This window comes from Mytilus trossulus, chromosome 7 (assembly GCF_036588685.1).
Source record: "Mytilus trossulus isolate FHL-02 chromosome 7, PNRI_Mtr1.1.1.hap1, whole genome shotgun sequence".
NCBI classification, from domain to species: Eukaryota; Metazoa; Mollusca; class Bivalvia; order Mytilida; family Mytilidae; genus Mytilus; species Mytilus trossulus.
Window position 1 is genome coordinate 69,271,265 of NC_086379.1, and position 19,602 is coordinate 69,290,866.

Below are 19,602 nucleotides of genomic sequence, written 5' to 3' on the forward strand. Positions count from 1 at the left end.
CACCAAGAAAAGATGAAAACCCGTAAAACAAACTGGATTGTTTCTCTCACTAAACGAAAAAAAACCATATTTAATATTAAGCTACCATTCATCCTTTTTCGCGATTGTTGCTCTCCTTTTGCTCATTACACTTATAACGCATTCATTATTTATTAAAATCGTCCCTCAAAGAAAGATTGTTTATACTTAAAAAGTTATCAATGGTACCAGGTTTATAAAACAGCTAATATTAGTCTTTCAGTATTTCTATCGTTGTATCGTTGCGTCATTAATGCAACTTCTTAATTATGCTGATCTTTAATGTGATAAACATCGAGAAAAATAAAATGTTCTATAGACTTACTTCAAAAGATTGGAACTTGAGTGCTACAGAGAAACCGTCTTCTGTTGTGATTTTCCACACACATTCTTTGTTTGGTTTATAATCATCTGGATAGTTAGGACTAGTGAGTGTTCCTCTGTCTTTCAGGATCTCCCCACCGCATATAGCTTAAGATAAAACAAATATTATGATGCCTACAGTTAATACTTCAATGGTCATTCTTACTCATATGAAAACCTGCCAATATTTAAAAACGCCCATGGAAGTTTTATGTGCAAGACGACTCTTATAAGCCTATAAAATCTTTAAAGGTAATTTCAAATTTATTTTCATGATTTTTTTTTTGCTTCTACGTACTTCGACAATGTTAAATCCCTGGTAAAATTGATAATTTTTAAAAAAAATTGTAGAGCTTTAAAAGGAATATCTTCCGCAAATAGTGATAGTTGATAGGTATGCACTTAATTTATAAAATACATTTCACCAATTCTTAGTGATTCATTTATAATTCAAAAGTCTATGATGCAATACTAACCCTAACCCAATCTGAATTTTGTTTGGCATTGTAGTTTGCTTTTTGTTGCACTTCAGTGTTTCTGTTGTTGCGTTGTTTTCCTTTTATAGTTGATATGTTTCCCTCATTTTAAGTTTGAACCCGGATTTGTTTTCCTCAATCGATTAATGACTTTTGATAAGCGGTATACTGCTGTTGCCTTTATTTAACTTTGGATTTATTTCAGTTTTAGAACTATAAAGTTTGGTGAAGCACTGTTCGAGAAACGTAAAGTCTTACGTTGCAGAAATGCCTGTATATCATGTTTAGAACTGTAGTTAAATTTTAAATAAATGAAAGCCGAGTTTAGACGGGTGTTTGTATTGACCACAAGGTAGTCATGGATTATCCTTTAGTTCTCATGAAAGAGTTAAAAAAAACTAAGATGATACTAGCTGTGATGAATGATCCAGAGGTGATCACAAGTCCCTGATCAACGCTTTATCAAACCACAAACTCTGTTTAACCATTTTATCAAACCAGAACTCTGTATCTATCAGTTTATCATACAATAGAAAGTGGGAAAGGTTGTACAATTGATCGAAGGCATAATAAATATTCCATTATTTTGATGAGTTTTAATGTACATAAAATACCTAGAGGCACTCCAAAGCAGTACGACGATATACTTAATGATACCAGGATAGCAAGTTAATCTTTACATAATGATGTATGTTTCACTAGTTGTTAATTACAGCAACAGATTGCAATCTTGATATACATTTAATGATTTAGTTTTTTTTTAAACACTTGTTCCACCAGGAATTCTATTTTCACCGGTAAAATAGTTATGGATACATGTAAAGTTGATTATCTGATGATCAATACAAGTAAACACCCCAATATAACTCTTTAATGACAGTTCCTTATAACTAAGTAACACTAATGAAGTGTAATTCAAATCTGAAAAATCTTGATTTTTTTTCCAATGGAAGTGTACTTATGATAGGAAATGATATTCAATAGTTCAAAACCCTTTGATATGATTTTTTTTTCAATTTTAAGCAGCAATGTTGTTGATAAAGTTTTATTGTATTAGTTTCATCAGAATATAAAGTTGTATATGATGAAGGAAATCGGATACCAATACACTAAAAAGCGAATATAAAATAATAAAAAAAGCTGAAGGAAAACTTTTCATAAAACACCAAAATTTAGATAGAAGAAACAAGGAATATATATTCACAAGATGTATGACAAAAGGAACAAAACATATAAGTTCGATGGTTCTTGAAAATGCTATGTACGGACTTAACATACTTATTCCATTAGAATAAACACTTTTAATCTATTTGTTTCCTTAGTTGAGATTCAATGAGCATACTTATTTGAAAATTAAAAATCTCTTATACATCTGTTTGTATGGTCTTATTAAATGCTGGTCAATGTGAAGACATGGATCATTCTCTTTTAATTCATATATTTCATAACACGTTTATCTAGGTTACAAAATTATGTTTTATTACATAATGAAAGCTTTATCATTAAAACACCTGTGATGTTTTTCATTAAATTAAGTTTTCGTGTTTAGATGTCTTTCAGACATGTTGATGGTCTTTTACGAAATGTTGTATTTCATACATTTATTCATATCAAAAGTTATATTTGAAAGAAAAGTTACAGTGAACAAGGTCATTTTACACAACATTTAATCTTTGTACTTTTGCAGCAATAAATCTCGCAGTTTTAGAAGCAACTCATTCGAAGGGATATTTATCAACCACTTTATTAACTTGATACCTTCATATTGTGCATTGAATCCTTTTCCCACTCCTTTACTTGATCTGAACTCCAACCATAGGCGACTGTCTGTCGATATAAGTGTGGATGGTGGCACACTCCCACAGTACCGTCCTGCAAAATCAAAGAAAACAACAATCTAAAAAACTTGAAAATATCTAATATATAAAAAAAACATAAAAACTAACTTCAATTTCATTCAGGGAAATCCTATTACATCATTATCATTTCTAAAGGAACAACAGAATGGAATACACTGTCTTCAAATGAATGTATTTGACGTTTTTGAAGGTTACAAAACAGTCTAAATAAGTGGGATTGTAAGGGTTCCCGAGAAAAGAATCATTTAAGATAAAACGACAACACTCTCCTTCCAAACAAATCCCAACCTAAAACAAAATTGTAACCTATTCAGTCAGACAAACTTCACAAAAGCAATCTTCAACAAAATTCGCGAAAAAGAGATTTTCGAAATTTAATTTGGTACTCATACTCCTTGACAAAAAAAAAGAGGAAATTTAGTAGTTATTTGTTGTTGTGTAACTAAGTTAACCAAATCTCTTTAAGGAACACAATCTCCTTAATTTCAGGAGTCATAGCAAGTGTTCCTGCAGTGATTAAGGCGAGTAACGAATCACACGTTATGGATTACAATTATAATAAAAATTGTTTTCTCCTGCATGAAAATTTTGCAGTTTCATACATTTTATACTGCTAGCTTTGAGCACCAAATGTGTATATATAAACGTCATCCTAGATACCAGGATTGAAATTTTGTATTTGCGCCAGACTCGCGTTTCGTCTACAAAAGAATCATCAGCAACTCTAGATTAAAAAAAAAAAAAAAAAGGCCAAATAAAGACGAAATAAAGTTAAAAAAGGATTGAGGTCCAAAAAATCCTAATAGTTTTGACAAATACATGTAAAGTAATCTATTCCCGATGTAGAATAGTCTTAGTATTTCAAAACTGTAGTTATGTAAACATTAAAGGAGTAGGTCCGGTAAGGACTCGTTTTGGCCTCAAATTTCAGTTTCATCTGACGAAAGATTTGGACAACTTTTTTAACACTTAAGTGTCTATTTTACTTGATTCAATTAGTTTTTGTGAAAGGTTTTAACTAATTTAGTCATTAAAAACGATCCGATTCAAGCTCTAATATGAAAAATCTCTCAAATATGCCCAAAAACGTCACTTTTCAGGTGGTTTTTGTCAAAAATGAAAGTGGCCGCATCCGTGTTCATCCACAATCTTTATATATGTTATGTAATATTATAAAATACAACTTACATTTCAATATTATGAATGAACACGAATGCGGCAACTTCCGTTTTACACGGAAACCGTCTAAAATTTAACTAAAATAATAGAATTTTGAAGATTTCCGTAATTTAGCATGACTTAGTAGTGCTACAATCCGATATATGTGCATTGTATTGTCAAAAACAGCCTATATTTATGTAGCAGAAGCATTCAACTGTACAAAAAAAATCTAAAAGTTTGCATTTTAACAATTTTGTAAAACTGCCATATTTTGGGGCCAAAAAGGGGTCTTACCGGACCTTCTCCTTTATAAGTATTCCCATATCAATGATAATTAATGTCAACACAGAAGTACTGACTACTAGGCTGGTTAAATCCTCGTGGAATATAAACTGCAACAGCAGTGACCTCAACCTGATGGTTGTAAATGAACCCATGCCGACAATTGGATAGTGCTGTAGAAACTGACAAATCGCCACGGCATCTTTTATCAATACATCTAACTATTTTTTCAATTTATATAAGTTCTTTGTGTTTACCATAATTTATTCTAGGATTTTTCAATAATATTTCTGTGTAAGCTGTCAATATTGCGATCTTCCTCTTCATTTTTCTACTGATAATAGAAATACGTTTTTTACGAGAAAATTGCTGAAAAGTCATATACGAAGCAATCTATGTGAAATCGTTATCAGAATAAGCTTTAGGTTTTTCACGAGTACTTATATTACCCATAAGGCAGTTAAAGGTTATTGCAATACTTTTTATTCCTCTTTTACGACTTTATTTACCTAAGATTTCTGATTTAACATAATAACCGTCCCTGACTTCCAAGTAATCTGTTTCACATGATGATGTTTCTGGTATGTCTAGAGCAGTAATATTCAGGATGATTTTTTCTCCGTGTGTCGCGGAAATCCTCCATTGGCAAATTTCCACTTTACCATTGGATGGTGTATGGGAAAATTGATCTATTGATTCTTGAAGGGTTCGACCACACCCTAAAATGTAAAGCATTTATATCAGTTTTTCCTTATATTATTGAAAACTAAACCAGGTTGCCAATTTTACCTCCCAGCAGAGTCAATCTCGTCTATGCATTAATAACATGCAAGGGGTAACAGCAATAACGTATACCAAATATGCAACAAAAAAAGAAGGTACCAGTCGGGTTTCAAAATCACAAGTAGAACAACAGCATTTCATAGAAATATGAAAATAGTTACATTTCCTAATCACTGACTTCGGGCATAAATTGTCAATATAGCAAAAGGGAAAAAAAAAGTTGACTAATACGATCCAGGTAGCAAATGAATAATTAAAGGTAAGACTAACTTTATCCTACGACAAAAAGGGAAAAGGTTAATTACCATGACACAGTTGAAAACGGTGATAAACGCATCTCTTACATTGCATAGTGTCATTTTACACATAATTGTACCAAACTCCAAACACGATTGTTTAAGTACGCATAAACTATTATCCTACAAGTGTTTCATATAAATGACTTAATAATAGTAATAGTAGCTCGAATAATAGAGTTCTAATGAAGACAAATAGCTATAAATCATGAAGGCTACCAGGTGTGTTTTATCCTACTATCTATGTAATTACGGAAGTGCATGGCGCAGTCTGGTGATAATGTGTATTGTCTGGCATATAAACAATTGCACTTTTTTGTGTTAATGAATGAACTATATGATAAATAGGATGCTAGTTGTAGGAAATAAAAGCCATTACTGAAGAATGATTGATTTGTACATTTCTATGTTCTGATAACACAACAAGAAAATAGTTCTGCTCTTGTTACAGATTATCTGCTTATCAACTGACATAAACAAAAAAGTTATTTATAACATTTATAACTCAAACGAGAACATGTACTACAAACTTTGCTACAATTGTGTGTTGAAGAATGGTAGCTTTAGTATGAACCCACATTTTTTTTCTTAAAATCTTCTTACTGTTGCCTTTTTTTAGTATGAAATCGTAGGAATTAAAAAAAACCCATATAATACAAAAAAAATAAAACCGCTGCATTTGATTGAACTTGTCCTAAGTCGGGAATATGATATTCAGTAGTTGTCGTTTGTTGATGTGGTTCATATAAGTGCTTACCGTTTCTCGTTCTTTATATAGATGTCATTTTGGGGTTCTTTATAGCTTGCTGTTCGGTGTGAGACAAGACTCATGTTGATTCGTACCTTGACCTATTATGGTTTACTTTAAAAAAAAATTGTGACTTGGATGATAGAGTTGTCTCATTGGCAGTCATACCACATCTGCTTGTATCTAGTTAACGATGATATCTTAACTTGTCCTATAAAAACCTACTTGGACATCTGTAAAGGGCGTTGGCTTGAGCAATATCTCCTGTACTCAGTTTTACTCGTTGTCCTATCGTTGGTCTGATTATCATTTCCTGTTTTTTACGAGGTAGTATGGTATCCACGTATGTAGCACGTGCAAAGGTATTTCGGGCATAGTGCATAATACTACCATAGTCATACTCCATTCCAAGGGAGTTAACCTCACTCTCGGGTTGTTTGTCAAAATTATACTCTTGTCCTAATAAAAAGTGAAAAAAACAAACATATTGTGTAATGACATTTAAAACGGCTTTAAACGATTCTACAATTGCGAGGCATATAAAGGATTATATGCCACTGTCATATAAGTGAGAGGTTAAGCTCGAGGTTTAGCTAGATATAAAACCAGGTTGAATCATCATTTTCTACAGCTAGGAATTGCCTGCACCAAGTCAGGAATTTGAAAGTTGTTTTCAATTCGTTTCAGCTTCTGATTTTGCCATTTGATAAAGTACTTTCCGTTCTGAATTTTTCTTGGCGTTTGTTATTTTTGTTATTTCAGTTTTTATATGTCAGGTTCACCAAATTATTTCTTAGTTCTTTGCACTCTGTTAGTCAATCCCTACATTACACATTCTCATCTAAACAGCAACGTTTGAAACATATACGTTTTGTTTTTCTTGTAACTATTTGATTTGCGTTGATAATCAATCTATCGCAGCTGCTTTTATCAAACAGAACGAACGTTTTACTGCAAAGAATGTAATAAGCTGCAAAAACCTGTTGCACAATATCTGTCAGAGTCAAGAAGTACACAATGAAAATCATAGACAAAACAACATACGGAGATACAATTTATTTTACAGCATGATTTCTGATGAATAATTACCATAACATATCATCTAGGAACAGCTTTATCCTACATTTTTATATGAAACAAAAAAGTTATCTTTATCAGATAGGCGTTAATTCAACATTTCTTTAGAAAAAGCAACCTTGAAAATGCAAAAATAAAAACAAAACAGAGATTAGATTAACCAAACTATCAAATTACTAAAAACATTTCATTTTTTTTTTTGGTTTTAAATGCAACTCGTCATTTTATGATTCAACCAAACCCTATTTCATCACCTAAATCGCAATAATAGTTCGAACCGACCGTGTTAAGGCTGTATAGCCAGTCAAGGTCGTTAAAAACTTCCATTTGTTTGAATAGTTCGAAATGATTTAAAAAAAAAAACGACTTCACATGTTGCCTGTATGTACGTCAGTTGGTTTTTGAGTGGTAGTTGTCTCATTGGCATTTATACTACATCTTCTTATTTCTATATTCAAGTATAATCATACTTCGTTTTTGATGCGTTTTGTTATTCGATTTGGCCATGTGATTATGGATTTTCCGAATTGATTTTCCTCTAAGTTCAGTATTTTTGTGATTTTACTTTTTATACTTACCGGGCATAATATTTTTGGTAATAATTTCCACGTGATCATCTCTGTCAGGCCTAGTGTGCTCATGCCAGAATCCTATAACATGTCCAAGTTCATGAACTACTATTCCAAACTTATCACAGTTTTTACCTATGGAAATGGCTTGTTCTCCATTGCCCCTCTTACCAACAAAAGAGCAACACCTTGTAAAAATAACAACATATATTACATAGTCTTTATACTGCTACTAGAAAACATCTATAAGATTTAATGTATATCAAGTGCAGAATCGGAAACATGTTTAACATATGCAGATTTGGGACGAGGTTTTTGTAGAAAAGAAGCACAGATGACTGGAATTCCTGATTCAAAAAGTTAATTTAACCTGTTGATTTGGAAAACAAGACTGAGTCCACTCAAATCTCGTATAAAGTGAGATTCAGCTACTCACTTGCATTTTCATTCTACAAGTGATTATGCCATAAAGACACAGTAATTTGAGTTTAAAGACAACAAATTAATTATTAAATACATCGTTGGCTATACAAAGTTTTTTTCTTTTAAACTTTTGTTTTTTATGATTATATTTTAAGAAGAAGCTTACTGTTCTTTTCTTACACAAAAAGTGTGTATTCAAAATCTTTGTTTTGACGTGTAAGTTATACGAGTTATAGTCTTGCAATACTATGATAGTGCTAATATCCTCCTCAGTAGCAGCATACAAATATAAATCGTAATCGTAATCGTAAAATTATCGGAACTTGTTTGCTGGAAGTAAAAATAATCGTATAAACACTTTTAACCTGTTTTCGTTTTCGTGATTTAGTGTGTTGATAACAATTTGCGTAAACCAGATTTTTTATAGTTATATTGATGCAACTGATATAATTAATATCAATCGGTAGTGTTATATATTTAAATGTAGCCTCTCAGCCTCAAAACAAATATTAAATATCAATATGTTTTCCTTATCATAGTTTTACTTGTGTATTTTGTCTTGATATCAAACTGAACAACATGGTAGAGAGATAACAACATATACATACCCACAGGGTTTCTCTGTAAACACAATATAATTGGTATGTTCTGGCTGCTTTTCTATGAAAGACAAACATGTGTAATTTTCCCAATGTCTCATAGCTAATTTAAACAAGGCTTTATGTTGACCGCTAAAGTTTGTTTCAATTTCATATGGAATGATTCCGAAGTCCCAAAGTCTTTCAGGTCTCGCTGTGGCCGCTCGGCGTATACGTGATGACAACGAAGACCTGCGTACCCGTGTCGTTGAGTTAGATTCTGAAGTATCAGTTATATTTACATTATTGTTAAACATGTGTTGCTTTATATGCTTTCGCCGCTGTTTTCGTTGTTTTTTTGTTCTCCGTTTCTTTTGGTGATTTTTCTTCATAGATTTCCTGCATAATTTGTTCCTATAAAACAGAAATCAACATTTAGTTGATGGATGTTGTCTTATTCTATCGAGACAAGAGGATCATCGAATGCAGTTTTTTTTCACCGAATATGTTCTTCATTTGCAATCTTTTAAGTATTGGTTAAAGATTTAGACAAAATTCGAAAATGCATGTAATGTTAGAAAACTTAAAAGACCCCCCCCCCCCTAAAAAACCCCAACAAAAACAAAAACAAAAAATCAAAAAATAACCCAGCAAAACTAAACAAACAAAAAGACAAACAACGAAAAAAAAAAACAAATTAAAATAGCTTTACCGGGATAACACGCTATAGATACGAAAGGTATCTGAAATGTTCGAGAGTTTTGAAAACTTCGATGAATGGTAGAATTATTTTCAACGAAGAAAATCGGTACTTAAAGAATTAGTTTTATGAAACCTAAGCATGATGTATCAAAGCATTTACTGAATATGTATATTTCTTCCCATTTGTGATAGAATCTTAACAGATGACAAATGTCAGGAATTCAAATTAAGTCTTCTTCACTGAAAACCCATTAACGGTATATCTCTAAAAATTCTGTCTGTCCCAAAACAGCTCCATAATCTGTTTGTATGTTTTAATCAATCAAATCCGTAAACATCTATATCCGCGACTGCTTTAACAATTTTGTTTATGTGAGTGATAGATGAAATGATTTCGTGGTTATTGCTTTTGTGCTAGTATGTTAATTGTTCAGTCTGGTTATTTAAAACCGACATTCCAGTAAGCGTGAACAGATATTGGTTTGATTGTAGTTTTCTTTATGACCATCAATTAGTACGGTATCGATGGTTATCATCCATTATACGTATATTGTTTTTGTTGTGTCAATAATCTAAACACAAACCTATTTGAACGTTAATTATCAATACAGAATTATAGTAAAGGTTACTAGGAAAATAAAAGATTTGAAAACAATGTCTTGTATTCGATTGATTAACTTTTTTGTCAATCTAGAAGAAATGTTTTGTCTTTGTCTAAAATGGCACTAGTATAGTGAATTAATCGAAAACAACCGAAATAAGGCATTTGATAAAATTGACCTTACTGTGTGGTTAACACTGTCACAATGTTAAATAAAGCGAAATACTCGACGCACAGTTATCCATACGGACATTTAAAAATTATAGATAAGATGATAACTATAAATTTACCCGACCCGTAAAAGTATGTTTCAAAATAAACCATAGGAGCAATGCACGCAATAGGATTACTTCAGGAATAGACCTAGATAATAATAATAATAATATTAAAACACGCGATGACTGAACGAATAATATCCATTGATTGAGAAAGAGTACCACAAAAAAAATACTGGAAAGTTTTATGACTTCAAGGTCAGCCACGTCAGAAGCCGACAAAAGCTACATCCTCGAGTTAGAATCCTCAAATTCGATTGAACACTCAATTTTTACTTGCCATTAACGACACGAGGAGTACCAACAAGAAGCGTCTGATTATCCTAATCTAGTTATGGTGGCTTTCCTTTTGCTCTGTCTTGAGTTTTCTGTGTAGTGTGGTGTTTTAAGACGATTATTCTTTTTTTTTGGTCCATGGTTTTGTCTGATCTTATGTGATTTTACTTTCTTCTATGACCTATGATTTTTGTTGACCTTTTGTTTTCTTCGGTCATCAATAAGATAAGTATTAAAAAAGACAATGAACAGTTAATAGCCTTAAAACACTGAGAAAAATATACGTGCGCAACTGAAATGGATTTAAGGATGCTTGCTTGTCATGTTTTGAAATATTTGTCAGATTTTCGAAACCTTAAAAAAAAAAAATTGCCCTTAGACCCCCATTTTTCGTTTTATAAATCTTTTACATCTATAATTATAAGTCATTTTAAAAGCTTATAAAATCTTATTTATTTTTAATAGTTTTTGAGAAATTGGTCAATGATAAAGCTATGCAAAATCCAGAGAAAAACATTTTCCCGCCAAAATTCCAATGGCTAATAGTTCGAAAACAAGCACATTGACCTCTTTATTTTGTTTTGCTTTTTTTATTCCTCAATTAATCCCCTATCAATATATACTAGTGTTATGGAAAGCTATTTATTTTGAAACTGAGCAGCAAACTTCCTAAAGAATTAACTTGTTATCCATTGATGTTCCCAATAGATAAACTGATAGGTAAATTAAACAGAAAATTAACTTGGCTATTTCCGTTCTAAATAGCTGGCAATGCATCGGAAGTAAAAGATAAACCTTCTTATCTAAAGACAGATTTTAGAATATAAAACAAATTTAACGACCCTTTCAGGTAAGGGAAAATAAAATTTCGAAAGCAATTTGTGGGAATTTTATCATGGTGTATACCTGCATGAATGTGTCTCTATTTAGAAAACTAAGCTATTGAACGATGTATCTTTATTATCTGTGATATGGCATAGCTATTATTGTAAGGGGATGTCCACATCTGCTAGCTTCAGAATTCTGAAATATTAAGCTTAGTACTAGGAACTAGCATCACTGTCACCGGATCCATAAGAATCCATGTGTCGTATCCTACGACATTCACAGCAGGCGAGTAGAAAAGCAGAGTTACAACTCTCTTGTAATACAACAAGTGCATAATTTTATATTCGATAGGTATTTGAGTATGTATTGTAACATCTGTATGCGCACCCAAGTGATGGCATAATATTCAGCTCGTTTATTGTGGCCATTATCAGACAGAAGCAGAAGTGTCATGTAAAATAAAGGAGTTAGATGATATCAGAACGAGGCTCCGTAATATCGGTTACATCTCCTACCACTTACATAGAATAAACACGCAATGTCTATCTATATTCATCAGAATAGAATATCACCTGTGACAGTGTTATATTTGAGAAGCAAACAGATGCACTAGAGTTCAAATGAGCAATTGCCAAAATAAAGTTATTTATTCATGATTTTGATAATATGTTGGTGGCCAATTGACGTCATAACTTCAACGACTAAATTCGTAAGACATTCCATTTGTTAATAATTTAACTACCGAACTCCAGATCACCCTGGCACTGTGAATCCATAATGCATTTTCAGCAGCGTAAAGGATGTTGCACTTTAATAATTCTTTACGCAGATTAAATGCATGAAATCATCAGTTTACGTAATTGTAAAAAATGTGTTACGTTATTTAATATACCTGAATAATAATAAACGTTAATAATTTATCATGACATGGTTAGTCAGCTGGTGAATAATCAAACTGTTCTTTTCATTAATATTTTTCAATTATTTATTTCAGATTTTTGTCTCTTAAGAAAGCATACATGTCTGTCTACTATTGCTAGTAACGTTGAACACAAATTGTTATATAACTTGTAATCTGAATAAAAAAAACGATACTCACTTATTACACTTTCTTCTACGTCTACGTCTTTTTAATTTTCTATTTAGTCTTTTTTGTTTCCTTATATTTTTTTTAGTATTTTGTTTAAATGTACTTTCATTATTTTCATATAAGTCTGTATCAACCGGTTCTAAACTTTCTGGTCGTCGATCTTCTATTTGTAACTCGTGTAAAGGATCTTCCTTATTACCTCCCTTTATATATTTGCTTTTAGTATATTTAAGGTCGGTGTCTGTCAATGCTATATCACCACTGTATGCCACTGAAAATAAAATACAATTGAAATGCGTTTAATAATAAAGGAGAAACACAGTTTATATATTCATGCCTCAAAGTCAATAGCAAAGAAAAAGAGCTTTTGTTTTTAAATCTTTCAAAGTCACAACACGAGATAAGCACTACAAGTTCGACCTGAAACTAAGCACCAACTCATATCAAAGAGGTTTACAATGCCTAAAATGCATTTATATCATAATGACCAACTGTTTTGAGTAGGCAATCATATATTGTATTTTGTTATGACATACTTGTTCAACGTCATTAGTTATGATTTATCATTGAACATTATAAGTTATCAATATGACATAGGATCTGCTTGAACGTGATTATGTGTGGCTTATCATTGAATGTCATAACTTTAGACCAATAACTGAAAGTCATTTGTTATGACCCATTCTAACATGACGTCCTTCAAACGCTTTGAGTACATACCCGTGGTAAAATATGAATATATTGCATTGGCTGTTCCGATCGTACTCCCACGTCATATGTTTTTTTAATGAATGAAGTACCCGACGTCATAGAATGATGACGTTATAATTTAAGCATTTTACGGGAAAATACACGCTTCTGATACCGAAAATCATCACAACAAGGAAACGTCAACAAACGATGCTAAAATGTGGTATAAGCCCATTTGTTTTATACATAGAAGACATATAAATTAATTATCATTAAAATAAATTTATCCAAATCTATCTAAATAAGTTTTGTGAATAGTTTGAGCATGACACTATTTCTGTTTGCTCCGTTCTTTTACGCCAATCTAAAAGTGCGTTAATTTATGAGAACGGCAAATAATGGCCTCCACATAGAGCGCTTCGATCTAAAACAGTTGCCGTATTTGTCCTATTAGAATCGAAATAATTCATGGGGGCTTGAATATATCTAGATTTTACCACGGGTTGTCCCTTTATGCCGATATTTTACCCCTCGCTATCGCTCAGGGTAAAATATTTGTCATAAAGGGCCAACCCGTGGTAAAATGACGATATATTCAAGCCCCCGTGAATTATTTCTTAATCATTGAACTATCATCGAACGTCATTAGTTATGATCTATCATTGAACGTCATTAGTTATGATCTATCATTCACATATCAATGAACGTCATTAGTTATGACCCATCATTGAACTATCATTGAACGTCATTAGTTATGATCTATCATTGAACGTCATTAGTTATGATCTATCATTCACATATCAATGAACGTCATTAGTTATGACCCATCATTGAACTATCATTGAACGTCATTAGTTATGATCTATCATTGAACGTCATTAGTTATGATCTATCATTCACATATCAATGAACGTCATTAGTTATGACCCATCATTGAACTATCATTGAACGTCATTAGTTATTACTAACATTGAACGTCATAAGCATTAGTTATGACCTATCATTGAACGTCATTATTTATGACATATCATTGCACGTCATTCGTAATGATCTATCATTGCACGTCCTTAGTTATGACCTATCATTGAACGTCATTAGTTATGATCTATCATTGAACGTCATTAGTTATGATCTATCATTCACATATCAATGAACGTCATTAGTTATGACCCATCATTGAACTATCATTGAACGTCATTAGTTATGATCTATCATTGAACGTCATTAGTTATGATCTATCATTCACATATCAATGAACGTCATTAGTTATGACCCATCATTGAACTATCATTGAACGTCATTAGTTATGATCTATCATTGAACGTCATTAGTTATGATCTATCATTCACATATCAATGAACGTCATTAGTTATGACCCATCATTGAACTATCATTGAACGTCATTAGTTATGATCTATCATTGAACGTCATTAGTTATGATCTATCATTCACATATCAATGAACGTCATTAGTTATGACCCATCATTGAACTATAATTGAACGTCATTAGTTATTACTAACATTGAACGTCATAAGCATTAGTTATGACCTATCATTGAACGTCATTATTTATGACATATCATTGCACGTCATTCGTAATGATCTATCATTGCACGTCCTTAGTTATGACCTATCATTGAACGTCATTAGTTATGACCTATCATTGAACGTCATTAGTTATGACCTATCATTGACATATCAATGAACGTCATTAGTTATGACCCATCATTGAACTATCATTGAACGTCATTAGTTATTACTAACATTGAACGTCATAAGCATTAGTTATGACCTATCATTGAACGTCATTATTTCTGACATATCATTGCACGTCATTCGTAATGATCTATCATTGCACGTCCTTAGTTATGAACTATCATTGAACGTCATTAGCATTAGTAATGACCTATCATTGAACGTCATAAGTTATGATCTATCATTAAACGTCATTAGTTATAATCCTTTATTGAACGTCATAAGTTATGATCTATCATTAAACGTCATTAGCTATAATCCTTCATTGAACGTAATTAGTTATGATCTAGTTATGACCTATCATTGAACGTCATTAGTTATGACCTATCATTGCACGTCATTAGTTATGACATATCATTGCACGTCATTAGTTATGACCTATCAATGAACGTCATTAGTAATGACCTATCATTGCACGTCATTAGTTATGACATATCATTGCACGTCATTAGATATGACATATCATTGCACGTCATTAGTTATGACCTATCATTTCACGTCATTAGTTATGACCTATCATTGCACGTCATTAGTTATGACCCATCATTGAACTATCTTTGAACGTCATCGGTTATGACCTTTGATTGAATGTCACAAGTTATGAACTATCATTGTACGTCATTAGTTCTGACCATTAGTTCACAGTATGTTTTATCATTGAACGTCATTGATGTCATAATTCAAAGCCTTTTATTGGACGTCATAACTAATGACTTACCGTTTCGTTTTATGATTTATTACCTATCATTGAACGTCATACTATATAACCGATCTTTAACAGCATTAGTGTTGACCTATCATTGAACATCGTTAGTTATTGACATGACCTATCATTGAACATCGATAGTTATCGACATGACCTATAATTGAACATCGACAGTTATCGACAAGACCTATAATTTAACATCGATAGTTAAAGACATGACCTATTTGAATATCGATAATTATCGACATGACCTATTGTTGAACCTCGATAGTTATCGACAAGACCTATCATTTAACATCGATAGTATCGACATGACCTATTTGAATATCGATAACTATCGACATGACATATTGTTGAAAATCCATAATAATCGATATGACCTATAACTGAACATCGCTATTTATCGACATAACCTATCACTGAACATCGCTAGTTATTGACATGACCTATCATTGAACATCGATAGTTATCTACATATGACCTATCATTGAACATCGATAATTATCGACATGATATATCATTGAACATCGATATTCATTGACATGACCTATCATTGAACATCGATAATTATCGACATGACCTATAATTGGTCATCTATAATTATCGACATGAGAATTCATTGAACATCGATAGTTATCGACATGGCCTATGATAGAACATCGATAGTTATCGACATGAACTATCATTGAAAAGTCATCTTATATATTCTTTCAAGGTAAAAGACAACTTGGTGTCCTCCTGTCTTTAACATTGAGGTCGGTGGCATAGCTCACAAACTTTATAATAGGTATCGCTTAATCACTTCAATTTAATGTAAATGTCAAGAACAAGACGACGATTGCAGTAACTATCTGAATCTGACCCGTGTACCCTTAAGTTCTTGACTTAAGTTTTATGTGCAGTGTAAATTTGATTGATGTATGTATCTTTTTCTTCCATGCCATGTTGTATTAAATGTAATTCTTGTGACTTGTGATAATTGATTTCCATCAGGTATTCTTATTTTCATTGGACAGATACCTGTGAAAATGCCATGCTTACTTTTATAAAAACTTAGAAGCAATCTTTAAGCATCTCATATTTTCTGTAGGCAATTAAGTTATCTGAGCAACATAAAAGATAAGGGTACCCGGAAAATCGCTTGACTTTCAGACAAAACAATCATAAGTCGAAAAGCACATTCGTCCCCAGACGAAATATTAATTTTCTGCCAAGGAGTATTGATACGCAGGAATTACTTATATTGCACCAGAACAAATATATACCTTATCCTTGTAAATGTTTTTCTATCCAATAGATAATAAGATTATAGAACAACTGGTGTAATAATTGACACTTTTATCGGGCTTTCACTGATGCAATATAAAAAAAACTGTCTGCAAGACAAGATTTGATTGGATTAGCAGACCGGAACACCCACCTTGACGTTAGCAATATTTTCCAGTTAATAGTTTGTCAGTATTAATTGAATTTAAGCCCAGTTACAGCGGGAAATAAGACTATAACACAAAAAGCGATCATAAGCTGGTATCAAATATAGAGCTGTCTTTAATGGCAGGCTTAATATTATACAATACTACTACGCGAGTTTACAACTTTATTATTGATGGTCGTCCTAAACTTCAATACCGTATCACTTCTTCGTAATACAATGTCATACAACCAAGACTCTGCAATCAAGGGAAGACACGCAGTAACATGACTATAAGATGAAAAGACACACAATATGTCTGCATAACACAACACAGAAAACTTCAAGATACTTGCATGTATTTATAGAAAATACAATGGTTATTACTGCAAGGGCTACACTTATGATATGTTATTATCAAAGAATAAATGTATTCAAATGATCAATAAGTTAACAAGGATCATGCCTAGATTTACGGGCTCTATAAGTATCACCGTTACAAGTAGAGTGTGATATTCAGTTTGTCATACGATATCTATAGGTACATTGAGGCTTCCAAACCCTAATCTTTGTATCTATGAAAATAATTTGATATGGAATGATTTCATTTGTGGTATTAAAATCTCATAACTAATCATGTTTAGCAATGAAACATCAACCTCAGTAAAAGACGGAAGCGATCTAAGGTGTTCTGGCAGAGACGATTCACTACATATTATAACATACACAAGGAAAGTTCAGAATATGAAAACTGAAATCATCTTTTGTTGTATAGTTCAGATAAAGATAAGAGCGGGCGACAATTCACAAAACGAGAAATATAATCAGATGAGTTGTTATGAATACTGATTTATATATATATTATAATGCGAACACTTCAAGGCAAGTAATCCTGTTAAGTTGTTTACAAGTACCAAGTTATAAGATAATTCAGTAGTTTATATAAACAATGAATATACAAAACACTGTCCGTGGGGCACTTTACCAAAGATTGTGCTGCTGACGTCATGAACAGATTTTTTTCGCCAAAGATTTCTCCAATTTCCTGTTTATGTATGAATTTCCTGGAAATATCTACCGAAACAGACGTAGACAAATATTTCAATGTCTATTGTCTATTGTAAATGTTATTCAGAGAGACAAACAGTAAACTGACCCAACTCCAAGACGTTTTAATTAAAAACAGTATTAAAAAAAGAAATAAATTGATACCTATTTGACAGTATCCGAAATTCCTATTAAACGAATCTATGTATAATTGACAATAGTGGTGTTAGGGTAATGAACATTCTGTCCAGATCTATGGTATCAATCATGGTTTGTAACAGTAATCGTTTAAGCGGCATTATGACGATGATTTATCTATTTCATTGATGCTGCTATATAAATCATCGGGTGTGTTGGAGTGACAAATCTGGAATCAGCGTACAGGCTAAGAGACCTACCAAGCACCTGTTTGTGATTATTCTATTACATTGATGCTGCTATATAAATCATCGGGTGTGTTGCAGTGAGAGATCTGGAATCGGCGTACAGGCTTAGAGGACATACCAAGCACCTGTTTACCATACATAAACAATCTGTGTCTGTTCGATTGATTTAGTTCAACTTAAATCAGAGCACCTGTACCAATATACTAATTAAATTTCCCTAAAATTACGAAAGACATTCGACTTAATGATTGTTTGTGGCTTTTATGCACCTGAATTATGCCATCCTATGTACATGTAGGTTACAATACACCATTAGATTTTATGGGCGCAGCCATTTTATGAGCATAACATGGTATTCAGAATTAAGAGTATGGCGAATCCTGATTGGTCGATATGTGCTCCCGTTATTTTTTATTTTTAGAGACTTCGTGCACTCTGCTTTATACAAAAGGCAAAATAAAAATTATTCCGTAGCTCTAAAGGCACTGAGATGACTTTTCAACGCTAGGACAAGACCCGTATTTTTAAGGGCAAAATTGATAGGCATGGGAGATAAGTACAAAATACGCTAAGAAAAGCAACGCGACCCTATATTTTTTAGACAAAAAAATACTGTCCTAATATTTTTTCTTTGATTCTAGCAAGGTTTCGTTAAGAAAATCAACTTTCTAAAGTCTGTATCTCGAAAAAGGCTACCATTGTCGCCTATGGGGAAATTAATTGTTTATTTCAATCTATACAGCATCGACATTTCTTTATAATAGTGCTCAAAAAGTGTCAAAAACAGTAATTTTACTTGACATTTAATGTGAAACCGTATTTTTTGGTGACAAATGAACTATTGATTATCTAGTTTTTAAGCTATAGTCTGTTTCATATTGGTATTGCATTTTACCTTAGAAACAAGGGTGGGCTCGACTTTTGACTTACTGTGGAACGAATATGTCATTTTCTGAAGTTCTGCTGATTTGTTTGAATAGAGCAAGTACACGTCTAGAGTTTGTGTATATAAATCGATTTTTAAACATAACAATCTCGACCCAAGTGCTGTTATCAAAATTACCAAATTCAGCGAAAATGTACGGAAATGATCTCCTTCGAACATTGAAATGTTCACACGAATATCAAACTAAAAGAATAAAATAAGCATGCCATTTTTGTAGTTAACAAACAGTTATCGATGTCAAAACACAAATATTAAC

General features: G+C 32.2%; 1 protein-coding gene across 2 annotated transcripts in view; it reads right to left on the bottom strand.

The window, feature by feature from the left end:
- The window catches only part of LOC134725687 (tolloid-like protein 2), a 58,363-nt gene that overhangs the window by 13,896 nt on the left and 24,865 nt on the right, over positions 1 to 19,602 (bottom strand). For both annotated transcript variants that reach the window (XM_063589708.1, XM_063589707.1), the window contains exons 2-8: positions 12,415 to 12,676; positions 8,664 to 9,047; positions 7,642 to 7,820; positions 6,212 to 6,445; positions 4,669 to 4,878; positions 2,616 to 2,729; positions 344 to 489 (exon numbers count right to left, since the gene is read on the bottom strand). In XM_063589708.1, the coding sequence (XP_063445778.1) occupies positions 344 to 489; positions 2,616 to 2,729; positions 4,669 to 4,878; positions 6,212 to 6,445; positions 7,642 to 7,820; positions 8,664 to 9,047; positions 12,415 to 12,676 (1,529 nt within the window). The remainder of the gene's footprint in view (positions 1 to 343; positions 490 to 2,615; positions 2,730 to 4,668; positions 4,879 to 6,211; positions 6,446 to 7,641; positions 7,821 to 8,663; positions 9,048 to 12,414; positions 12,677 to 19,602) is intronic.